Genomic DNA, 13,303 nt, shown 5'->3' on the forward strand with positions numbered 1-13,303 from the left:
GAAGTAATCATTTCCAAAAAATAATTGCATATTAAATACATATTGTATTACACACTGGATATATTATTATATTATTAGTTTTTATTCATATTTTGAAGGTTTTTATTTTTATATTTTCAGTTTACATTTTAATTTTACTTAGTTTTAGTAATTTTGTTGTGTTTTGTCATTTTTATTATTATGAACTTTAATAAAATGTTGTTGTTTTACATTTTATTTCAGTTAATGTCTGTTTTATTATTATTTTAAATAACAAAAATGTTTTTGAATGGTTTTAGTTCTAGTTAAATATAACCCTGCTGCACTCCACAAACAGTACAGATGTAATTATATGCAGTGTAGAATTGACAAATGAAGAATGATAGTATTACACTAATTATGTAATATTTAAACTAATAAACTTAGACAGAGGAAATATGCTGTCTTTTCATCTTGCAGCACATATATCAGAAAATTAACAGATTATGTGCTTATGTCAAAATCGAGTGCATTTGTATGTAGTTACCCTTCACAACAAAACTACTGTACTGTGCTACCATCTTTTTATCGTAACTAATCATTCTTTGTTTATAAAGTTTCTATACTATATAAGACGTATCTAAATATAGTATTTTATTTAATAACCATACCTTTATTTAGGTTTCGTGAGGTGTTGTCTCACTTACTCCCAGTAGTTGGCAGTGAGCTCTTTCCCGTCTCCAGTCAGCTGAGGAGAAGAGGAGATTCGCGGCGCTCTGATTGGCTGTGTTCACATCGCGTCATCTTTTCTGTTTCTATACGTTTCCTGTCAAATTGTCAATTTTGGGATTCATACGTCTCTCTGTTTTCAAAATATCGAAATGACAGCGAATGATAAGCAATCGGCGGGTATGTCATTTCATTTTTATTCTTAACATTTGAAACTCCGGCTTAAAAGAGCAGAATTAGCCTGTTATTTTATGCAGTCTTAGCTGCTCAAAACGACACCAATGAGCGGCGCCTCTTAAAAATAATAAACATATGAACAATAAATCGTTATATCTATAAATATATTACATTTATATATAGATAGATAACTTATTATTTAGGTAAGAGTCATCAGCGTTTAGATAATTCGATCTGCAGTGTCAAAACAGCACTTTATATGGTAAATATGAGACATTGATACTACAGTGTTTCCTTATGAAGCGTCAGTTAACTCATTTTACTTTATTTCCATTGAAAGAGATCGTCTGTAGACAGCTCTAAAGAGCTAAACAGACATATTTTGAAGTATTAAAAGTCAACAGTGTCCATAAGCAAAGTCTTGCTCTCAGTGACATCCATCAGCCACTTTTCCCTGAACCTCGTCTGTCCTGGAATAAGTTTGGATCTGTTGGTTTCGACGAGGAAGTGAACATCCACAGGCAGTGCGTTTGGTCTGATTTTGGAGATTTCTATGATGAAATACACGCTGGCTGTGGCTCTGGGGATCGGGGCGGTTTGGGTCGGGATGCTCCATTTGGTTTCGTACTGGTACTGCGTTTTAAACTCCAGCTCGGTCTCCTGGAGGAACTTCAGACTGTAGAGCCAGCCGGGCTGCTGGATCTCCCATGTGTCCATGTATTGTTTGATCTGTTGCTCTCCGATCTCGATTGTGAAGTCTTTGCACGAGATCCAGTCGATGTTTTTGATTTCGTGCTCACATTGTGCGATCTGTGCGCTGTCCGTCTCCATAGCTGTCAGCGTTTCTGAAATGTTGACGTCGGTTTCCATGGTGATGACTGACAGGGGACGGGTGCGCTAAAACCAAAACGCGATGCTTTACAAATGATTGTAAAATTCCACTCTATATTTTTTTTTTTTAATTTTCTCACCGCGTTTAAAATTTGTATGAGATTCTTTCCGTGGAACACAAAATAAGACATTTCGAGGAAGTCACTTTTTAATGTTTACGTTAGTTGAATGAATGGAGACTTCAGACTTCCATATGACTCGTGCACTATATTTCAAGTTTTCTAGTCATATGTATCAGCAACAAACCGAAAGTTTCAGTTGTTATTCGTATAAAATTTCCGCCTTCTCTGTGAGCTGTTAACTACTGGGAGTTGGTGAGTTTAACTGATTCATGAATGAATCATTCAAACCGGTTTTGTGAACCGAATCAAATGATTCATTGAAATTATCTGACTCAAAATAACAATCCGTTCACTAACTTGAAATATTACTTCTCTTATTTGTTCTGACAACTTTGAATATAACGCATGAGAGATAACATATATTTTGCATACAAAAAAATTAAGCCTATTTTCAGGACCATTAATATTTTTGGCATTTTCTCTTTTTCGCATTCCATAGCCTACTGTACAGCCATTAAAATAGTTCAGTTTTGTTTTTAATTGCATAGTGGTTATATTTCTTTTTGTTTCTTTATTAAGGTAATTTATAAAAATGTAGCATTTTTTGTTTGTAAAACACATGTTTTTGTTTTTTAAAGTGACGACCAAGCGGCCGCCAGTGAGTTTACCACATTTGATCAATTTATCCTTCTCAAATCAACACTTGACTTGCCTACAATAAAATCTCTAGATATAAAACACTTTAAGCATATCACAATGTTAGTTTAAATGTTTAACCTAGATAAATATCCAAGTGTTTGCGTGGAAAGCACAGTTAATGAAGGCGCTGGTAAAAGCACTTACATTTTTTCAACTTAAAATATGCCGTCATAAGAGTAATTCATCATTCGAAACCGTAAAGTATTCTTTTATGAGTGTACACTCACAATAACAACAAAAAGCTGTGATTTTGTAAAATAAAGAAAGAAAACAGTATGCGCGCTTTCTTTTTATGCAGAAAATACCTTCTTTTTATGACATATTATTCACTTTAAATATTAAATATTGTGATTCCAGGGTGTTCCTATGCAGTTGCTCAAGGGTTCTGACTGTTTTTAGCTCAATGCCATGCAGTTGCTAGGATTTTCTGGATGGTTACTTACTGATGATTTCTTAATATTGAACATTATTAATTTAATTATAACAATCTTTCTCATTACAGGTTGCCTTTAAGATGAGAAAGTCCTCCTACTTCATGTATTATCATGGAGTCCTTATCCAGTGGATGTGAAAAGGCTAAAGCTTTGACTGAGCTCTGCAGGGCTCAGCAACTCTGATGCCCAATCCACACACGTGTGTTTCCTTAAGGAGTATCCCAGAACTCCCTCGAGTAACCTCACCGCATGTCGCGCATCAGGAGCACACTGGACACCGTTACCAAAGCCGTGAGCGGAACGGTGAACACCGACCTCCTCGCCAAGATCACACGGCTTAAACCCAGTGCCACCCAGGGCAAAACTATAGAGGTTAAAGTGGAATGTCCCGAGGCAGAGGCCGGAGCTTTCATGACTGTGGCGGCACCTGAGCCGCCCAGGGAGAAAGAGGTGAAAAAAGACATGGAGCTTCATAAAGAAGACCCAAAATCTATCAGCAGTCTGTCTAGCAGCACAGGAAACAGGACCAGTGCAGTTGCAAAGCAAACGCTGCAACGTTTTCAGCCCGCAGCCTTCACAACCAACATGGATGAAACATACAATCACTTGGCTGAACATGTCAATGCCTACTTTGGAACTGACACGCAAGATGACAAAAGATCACAACGGGTTAGAGAAGACATAACATCCTCGACATCTCAAATCCAGCCTAGTGCTCTTCCAAAAAGTAGCAAGGATGATATCCTAATGGAGGTGCCTGTGTCCTATAGAGCCACACCAGAAACGCCTCCTGCTATTGACAAGAATGGCTCCGTCCCAAGTCCAGAAGCCCCTTCTGCTCCAGCTCAGGATGAGGGTGTTTCAAACATCCCCATATCGCCAAGGAAGGGCATCAGTCATTACCTGTTCTACCCCAGGCCCAGCATCCAGGCTTTTGTAGGAAACTACATCGCTCCTCTCGTCCCAAAGTTCAGAGCGGATTCAAAGAGTGGCACAGCAGAGAAGGAAAAACCCTCTGGATCTGAACGGGCTGTGTCCCAGGATGCAAAGAGTGCAGAAAGCAAGGAGCAAAAAGAGGCAGAAGAGAAAGCACAGAGACTGTTGTCTCAGAGGGAGAAGGTAGAATAATATCCCTGTAAATATAATAGAATATAATACGGGGTCAGTTATCACCCAAACCTTTCTTTTATTAGAAGCACAAGCTGGGCAGAAAACATTGATTATAATGTTTAAGAATTAAGTGTAATTGTTCTGTGTGTTGTATATAGATCATAGCACGTGTTAGTGTGGATAACCGAACCAGAGCACTGGTCAAGAGTCTTCAACGAGTCACTGATGTGAAGATCACCATCAGCAGGGTGGAGGAACTGAGTTTCCACCTGCTGGAATTTCCAGAGACCAGAGGCGTGGCAGTCACTGTAAGTGTGTGTCCAACCATCTGCCATGTCCGGATTTATTCTTCTACATTGTAAACTCCTTTAATAACTTTCTGTGTTTCATTTCATCATTTCTCTCACTGGCTGTAGGAGAAGGTCATCCCGTGTCTGCTGCGTTTGAGGCAGGCCAGAGACGTCAATCTGCAGGCTGCAGTGAGACAGGCTCTGGGCCTGGTGGGCTACAACGACCCGGTCAAAGGCAGAGGAATACGTGTCCTCTCCATTGACGGAGGAGGGACCAGGTGACAGACAGATGACTGCTATGGAAAAATTATTAACCCGAAAGTTAACAGATTGTGAAAGCACTTTTAAGATAAAAGTAGGTCAGCCCAAATTTACCTAAAAGTAGGTCATCAAAAAATAGAACTGACACAATTTTGCAATCCCTTTAGATGCTGTCCATCATCCTAGGCTAATTTTAATGATTTTTTTTTCTTGTTTTGTCACAGTTATACCAAGAATAAAATGATATACCACTATTATATATGTTATGATATACCATTATATGTTCCAGCAATGGGATAGGATATATTTTATCTTCTTTCAATTTAAAGTTAAAAATAAACAAAATTAAATTTTGTATTAAATAATATAAAATATCAGGTTAGTATTAAATAATGTAAAATATCAAATCATATCTATAGACATATAATACATTTAATTTTCAATTAAAGTCCATATGGAATGTTTCATTTTGAATTTGTGAGCAACAAAAATTAAAAAAAAATAAATAAATAAATAAAAATAAATGGTGATTTATATTGTCGACAATACCTTGCGTACAGATTTGTGGAAATTTTCCCAAATTTTTTTTGCCTAAAATGTTAATGCCTATTATATTGTCCATGTTAACTACTCTTGAAAACTCCTTAATTGTTTCAGTGAATTTATCCTTTAGTTGTATGTTATAAGATGAATGAACATGTTTATATTTGCAGTGAAATGTAAAGTGTGCAGTCCTGTAATTTGATGTAATTGTTTTGTAGGGGTTTGGTTGCATTACAGGCTTTGCACAGGCTTGAGAGTTTGACAGGGAAGTCCATCTACCAGCTGTTTGACTACATATGTGGAGTTAGTACAGGTACAGTATATTATGATAACTACTTGGAAAATGTCTATTAGGTATAGTAGTGAATAAACTTCCTTTAAATCTATGGGTTTTTTTCCCCTTAGGGTCCATCCTGGCCTTTATGCTGGGTGTGTTCCAGATCCCTCTGGAGGAGTGTGAGGAACTCTATCGGAAGTTGGGATCTGATGTCTTTAAACAGAACCTAATTGTGGGCACAGTGAAAATGGGCTGGAGTCATGCGTACTATGACAGCCAGATCTGGGAAGAGATCCTCAAGTAAGACAATGAAGTGAACATGCCTATTTTTATTATTATTATTATTATTATTATTATTATTTATAGTTATTTTAAAAGTGAAGTAAACAAGCCAATATAAAACAGATGTTTTTTTTGTTTTTTATTTAATTATTTATTTTGTTATCATTGTAAAGTGCAGAAATATTTTGGACCTGAAAATAGAAATAAAAAAATAAGAAAAAGTAATAAATAATATAATTTTATTATATAAATATAGTATAATAAAATAATAAAGGTAAAGAGAGACACATATAAAACTGCATTGAAAAGAAAGCAAATTGCAATAAATAGAAACAATATGCAGTAAAGTGATTGTAGTACAATATAATGCTCATTTATTGCTTACATTTTGTTTTAATTTTTAATTTTTCTCAACAGAGAAAGAATGGGGCCTGGACTAATGATCGAGACTTCCAAGAACCCTAAATGCCCTAAGGTGGGTTTCAGTATATATTTGTTAAAAATCTTTTCGCTGTTTAGTTAAATCACTCAATGCTTCCTGTAGGTGTCAGCGGTGAGCACCATTGTGAACAGAGGCCTGCCGCTGAAAGCGTATGTCTTCAGGAATTATAACTTCCTGCCTGGGGTTCGATCACACTACTTAGGCGGCTGCCAGCATAAAATGTGGCAGGCCATTCGAGCATCCTCTGCTGCTCCAGGATACTTCCAGGAATTTGTACTAATAAACTACACCAACCAAATAAAGCAAACAAAGTCCTGCATTAACTACATTAAACACACTTCTTCTCTTAACTTAACCAAACCATATTAATTCTAATCATTATTATATGACATTACTTAACAAACATGTTGAGATCCAAGTGTTCTGACTGTTTGTGACCTCATCCTCCTTGCTTAGATGTCTTGCTGTATTGAAAATTATTACGAACCCTTTTAGGTTCTTGTCAGGAGAAGAGGGAGGGAAAGCAAACTCTGCACATACATGCACTCAGGCAGTTTCCTGTACTGTCTCATCAGGGCTGTACAGTCAGACTCATTAGTGTTGTTCTTGAGTGCCGTCACTTAGGGCACTTCAGTTCGGCTCCCTTAAAGTGGCTCTCAGATTGCTATTTGAAGAGATTCCTGTCAGAGAGATTGTTTAGACTCCTCTCACTTCTCTGATCCATTTCTCTCTTAATCATAATAGCCTTGAAGTGTGGTTGCATATTTGCAATATGTATCAAGATTTGTAATACAGAAGGGATACACAAACCAGAAGGGGAAAGTGTATTATTTTGAATAGCTCCTGGTTTGAATATGTGTCTGCTTTACCCTGGAGTAGCTGTCTTCATCCAGCTCAAACTGGCACGGTGCCACCGCTGCCACACTGAACACACCCTCACAGCCTGAGATTTCATCAGCCAAGTGGCAGACGTTAATGTTGAATCGTAGCCCTCAGCGGTGTCTGTTGAGCCATCAGGAAGGCGTCATTCTGTCCGTCTGCCTATTGACAACCACCAAGTTTGCACACAGCTTTTCAAAATGTCCCTGTTGTCCCAAAAAGGCCAATAAAGCTGTTGAGATTTATTCAGAAAAAAGATTTATTCAGAGTCCAATGAGATCTGTGGTCAAGAAGAAGATGGGCCTGTTATTATTTAGAAATGGTTGTATAAACAGAGTGAGGAGGATTGCATGCAGTTTCTGCTAAAGTTTTACCCATTTGTGCTTTTTTCTTTCTTTATTATTTATTATCTATATGTTTATTAAATTAATTAAATTGTTTTGGAGGGGCATAAAATAAAAAAGTCATGTCATATGGGTAAATGACATATTTTTTTTCTATTTTCATAATCATCATATATATATTTCATATATATATATATATATATATATATATATGTCAAGTTAATGATGTGTTTTTTCTTTTAATTTATTCATTTTTTAAATCTATTAATTTATTTAAAAAACATAAAAATACAGTTAAATTCAGAATTAAAATAAATTTTGATATTTTTGGGGGGCATAAAATAAAAAACAAAAAGTCCTGATAGGTCACAAGGGGTAAATGGTGTGATTTGTTTTCTATTAATTCATTAATAAGAATTTTCTATATTAATTTATTCATAATGCATTTAAATCTGAAATAATACATTAATGTCAAAATACATTAATATCTGAAATTATTATTATTATTATTATTATTATTATTGTCTTTTTTTGGATGGGCTTAAAGTTAAAAAAAGTCCTAATATCATGATTAAGAAGAAACCTTAAGCTTTTTAAATAATTAAATTCTTGTAAAGTTTATCAAGTTGTTTGGCATCTCATAATAATAAAAATAATATTTAATCAAAATGTTATTCAATTTTTAATAGTTTTTTTTTTTTTTTTTAAATCATATAGTGCTACCAGAAATGCACAGAAAAAAAGATTTCCTTTTCCTTTCATTAAAAAGATTCTTTATCATAGATGCTCATTGACCCACATGATGCTTTCATGCATCCTTTAGATATAATCCTCATTTTGCGGTCAAATGCTCTTTGGAGAACACTGGATGGGAAATTTGGAGTGACATTGTCCTTAGGGAAGGCCTAATTTATTGGTGAACAAGATGAGAATGAACCGTTTTTAGACAGTATTCATTTTTCGTCTAATAGTCTGTGTAGCTGATTCAAAATTTTTTTTTTTTTTTGGCCTAAGGGCCGAGCAAACCCACTTAATGCACATTCAGTAGGTTAATCTTCCAATAATTCCGCATTCAAAGCTGCTGTGCGATGTTTTGATGTATGTTTTTACTGTGTGGGATAAATGTGTCCTCATTAAAATGCAAATGTATTGGAGGCTCTTGGCTCTAAAACCTGTTGCCAACAGAGCACTCGATGCCCAGACTCCGAATGCCACCAATGACAGAACCTCTCTCTATCTATCTCTCACTCGTTCTCTCTCTCTCTCTCTCTCTCTCTACCCCTGAACAGAACATCACCTCATCCTCTTCTCCACATGCCAGGGCTGTAATCTGTTATGCATACTCTCCTCAAGGACTCTCGACCATCAAACAAGAAGTCAATCCTCTACTCTTTGTTTGTTTTTCTTCTTCAGTTGATTGATTCATTGATTCAATCATTGAAGGAATAGTTCACCCAAAAATAAAAAATGTGTCATCATTTACTCATCCTCATTAAGGAAATGTGATTTTCTTTTTTCTAGTGTGGAACACAAAATGAGTTTTTCATGCTGCTCTTGTACTTACAAAGTAGTGTTTTGGTAATTTTTTGTTGTTTTGTTATTATGTCTGTGTAGTTTTTATTAATTTATATTTCAGTTTTAGTTTGTTGTTTTTAGTAGTTTAACTGGCTGAAATAAATGTAAACTAGCTGAAAAAAATAAGTTACAATTTTAAAACACTTTATATCCGGTAATGTTTTCTAGTAACAACATTGTTTTTAGCGGTTTTAATTAACTATAGTGACCCTGTTACAAAGTAGATTTTTTTTTTTGCTGTTTTTTCATCCATGCTGGGAAGGGGAAAAAGGCATAAAAGTAGACTAAAAGTCAGACAGGTTTTGAAGTAAATGATGACAAAATATTAATTTCTGGGTGAAATTTCCTTTTAATTTGCTTTTGATTGCTTTAATGAGCTATCCTTCGTTATCCTTGGACTGGGAAAGCAGCGTGTAGTTCACTGATACACATCAGTATTCCGTGTCACTAAAATGTAGGGCACATTAGAGAAAAGAGGAATGCTGTCTAGTGCACGATTTCATCTTGTTTTCTCTGATGTACTCCTTAAGAGAGGCATGGAAACGGAGAAGGATCATGCCAAATAAATGGATTTCACGTGGCTCTACCCTGCGTCCCTAGAGATCCTGCGTCCATTATACTCTACAGCAGTGGTCTCCAACACTACTCCTGGAGAGCTAGTGTCCTACAGATTTCAGCTCCAACCCCAATCAAACACACCTGAAGCAGCTAATCAAGGTGTTCCGGGCTACTTGATCATTTCAGACAGGTGTGTTGGAGCAGGGTTGGAACTGAAGTCTGCAGGATGGTAGCTCTCCAGGAGCAGTGTTGTAGATACCATCTTTACAGAGAATACACCAATAATTAAGAAAACAAACATTCACTTTGAAAAACAATATACCATTTCTATTGTCACAAACACAAAATATCGTTAAAATAGCCTTTACCTGGCTGTGATATTGTTAAAATTGGTTGATTTTTAATTTTATCCAGGACGGTGGTCTCTTGATCAACAACCCTACCGCTCTGGCCATCCACGAGAGCAAGTGTTTGTGGCCCAACACACCTGTGCAGTGTGTGGTGTCTCTGGGCACAGGCCGATATGAAACCGTAGGCAAGACCAGCTCGAGCACTTATACCAGCTTGAAGACCAAACTCACCAATGTCATCAGCAGCGCCACAGACACTGAAGGTGAGAAGATGGGGTTACATGATCAAATCTGTCCACTCTGTCCCTGTGTTGTTCTGTGCTGAGTGTAGCACCTACACCTGAGTGTAGCGCATATCCCTTCAAATTAGACAGGAGCAGCTGAGGGTTATTTTTAGCAAGAATTTAGAAAATTATTCCATAAGAATAATCATCTGATTTTGCACAAAAAATATAAAACTCTTCAAATGTAAATTTAATTAAATTTGAATAATTTACAGATGGAAAAAAATCATTTAGAAATATACAAAATGTATATAAAAATGTATATAAAATTTATAAATTATATTTTTAAAAAAATATAATTTATTTTAATTTCTAAAAATGATACCAGCATTTTAAATCATGAAACATTCTGCTGTTTGTCTCTCACTGCAATGACATATATATTTAAAAAAGTATAGTATATATTTTATTTAAAAAATGCAATAATGAATACTGTGATATGACAGTATGAAACAAGTAAAGTAATAAATAAATCTGTTGTTTGTCATAACACTACATAAACCATAACAAAACAAAAACCTCTAATAATGAATATCTCCACACAATGCAGAATTCCACACCACCCCCGAACACCTACTCCCCCCTTAAAACCCTAACATCATTTAAGCACACTAAATGAGTGAGGAGATCCCATTGGACGAGAGCAGACAGGATAGGCTGGACGTCCTGCAGACTGAGGGTCAGCAGTACCTGGAGCGTAATGAGAATAAGTTAAAGAAAGTGGCTAGTGTTCTCACTCAAGAAAAGGGCATCGTTCAGAAACTAGCCGAATGGGCCCAACTTAAAGCTGACATGTACGATGGCCTTCCTTTTCGCTCCAAACTCTAAACTCACACTCTAAACCACACTAGCACAACCACTGACCTTCTCCATTGTCTGTTTAACATATAACAAAATAAACTGTGCGCTGCAGTGGAATTACATGTTGCATGTTGCCATACCGCAGTTTAAAACAGGAAATCAAGTCTGTTGCCTCATATTGACGAGCACATAAGATTTAAAAGGTTCATCAGGTCTGATTTTAAGGCTGTATTGTTATTGTAAGAAAAGTTATTGTTTACCTTGTCTTGTTTGAAACGAAGAGCCTTGAAGGCATGAAATGTTAACAGCAACACTGACTAGCTACCATTTGCATTTGCTGCTTTTCATCTGTTGGGAAATACTCAAGTAATTTTGATCCGTTAATTTACAATAGGATACATTTGCTGTTGTGTAGTGTCTCTCCTTGAAAAACCTTTAGTATTAGTGGACTGAACTGACAGTACTAGTTAGCATGAGGTGAGCTGCTAAATGCTAAATAATTTTCAACCACATTTTTTAATTTTTTATTTAAATTCAAATAATCAGCCTTGTAATTTTATGTCAGAACGCAAACGTATCCAACAGCACTGATGTTTTAAAGATTTTGCACGCAATGTTTCGAAAGCACTCATTGTAGTTGTGTTATGGCTGAAGATGGCTTGCGTTGATTATTGTGGAAATACTAATGAAATGATCATTGATTTTGTGTATTATGTTTGAATGCCTCAGCTGGTTTCCAGTACACATTTTTATTTGCTTCTGCATGCACTTAGCTGGAAAATATTTGACCTAATTTATTGGTTCTGTTCAGACCGAGTGTATAATATTGTAAAATATAATTAATCCTTAATCCTGCTTAAAATGAATGTGTAAAAAAAAAACAAAACAAAAAAAATATGTAAAATGAGCAAAATTATAACAGTGTTGTAGATTTCAATTTTAACAGCTTGAATCAGAAATTCCATTTTCCTAACACCTTAAAACTGTATTCCCTGATGATTATGAAGAGAAATAAATGATTTTAAACTTCAGTTTGTTTCATGGTTTATAGTTCTTCTCTCTAAAGATGTCACGATTGTTTTGAAGATATTTTCTTTCTTTCTGATATTGATAAAGAGCACCTATCATTGGGAATTCACAATTTAGATATTATTTATCAGTTTAATTGGGCTAAAAGGTATGTATTTCTGCACTTTATTCTATTTGAAATGAATCTGGGAGTATTTAATAGCTTTTTAGCAGCCTGTCAAGTATGCAGAATATCAGTCACACAGTAGATCAATGTTATAAAAAAAAAAAAAAAAAGGTCAGTGAGTTGGTTGTTTTCTCTAACGTGAAGTGAGGAATGTGTCTTATCCATGGAAACGTTCAATGATGTGTCAAATCCCACAGGTGAGTGTGAGAAGAGGCAGCGTATGATAGAAATATGCTCAATTCTGCATTTCAGTGTTACTGGGGAGATGCCATATATATACATAGTGAGAACAGTGAGACGGCGGACTTTTCCTCTAAGAAAACTGAAGTGGAAATGCCAACTTCTTTTTTTTTTTTTTTTTTTTTTTTTTATTGAACAATTTCTAATCTGGATTGTGTCTGCTCCAGTTCTGTTACTATCATGATCCTTAATCACACAGATGCTGGATGTGTAAAAAGTGTGTGTTCTCAGCTGAGAAGGTCACTGGCTGTTAGATCCATCGATCGAGTAGGAGCAGAAAGGACCATATCTGACTCGACTCTTGCATCATCCACCTCCCAGAATCCCCTTGGGCAGGCAATGGAAGAACAGACTAGAGCCTTCTTTTCTGTAAAATTAATATTTTGCACATTATTTGTGTATTTGAATTCCTGTCACACTCTTCTACTTTGTAAATTCATATATAAAGTGATATGTCAGTACCCTATGTAATCTAAACCTGTTCCCTAGCAACCGTTTCTCCACTTTCACAAGATCCAGGTTTGAAAATGTTGGGCTTCACTCTCTTGTTTCACTTCTCTACTGTAAGGTTTATGATATTTTCTGTTCCAGCACAAAGAGTCACCCTCAATCACCTGTGTTTTGGAAATTTTAAGAAACTTTCAAATTTAGCCAAAAATGTCATGAAATACAAAATAAAAACATATCACAAACCAACTGAGACTGAACGACAGAGTCATATGCAAATTAGGCATGATGTAGAAGCAGAGGACAACGTTTATTTACACACGTAAATAATGACACTAACCATTCCTTTATAATTAATTGTCATTAGTCTGATTATAATGTGTCATTTACTGATTACATGTATTCTGGATTACGTAGATTGAGTAAATTGAGTATTATATTATATTTTAAAATGCTCATAATCAGACTAGAGTTA

At 35.6% G+C, this 13,303-nt stretch overlaps 1 protein-coding gene across 1 annotated transcript; it reads left to right on the top strand.

Moving 5' to 3' along the window:
• The first annotated feature begins 713 nt into the window (after positions 1–713).
• On the top strand, positions 714–11,975 carry LOC109067059 (calcium-independent phospholipase A2-gamma-like). The gene is given in 10 exon segments (XM_042739714.1): positions 714–867; positions 3,019–4,069; positions 4,219–4,368; positions 4,477–4,628; positions 5,373–5,467; positions 5,560–5,731; positions 6,131–6,188; positions 6,258–6,439; positions 9,913–10,124; positions 10,696–11,975. Coding segments are annotated over 9 exon segments (2,169 nt in total). The 5' UTR covers positions 714–867; positions 3,019–3,199; the 3' UTR covers positions 10,974–11,975.
• Positions 11,976–13,303: the final 1,328 nt, after the last annotated feature.

Source organism: Cyprinus carpio, chromosome A4 (genome assembly GCF_018340385.1).
Source record: "Cyprinus carpio isolate SPL01 chromosome A4, ASM1834038v1, whole genome shotgun sequence".
Taxonomy (NCBI): domain Eukaryota; kingdom Metazoa; phylum Chordata; class Actinopteri; order Cypriniformes; family Cyprinidae; genus Cyprinus; species Cyprinus carpio.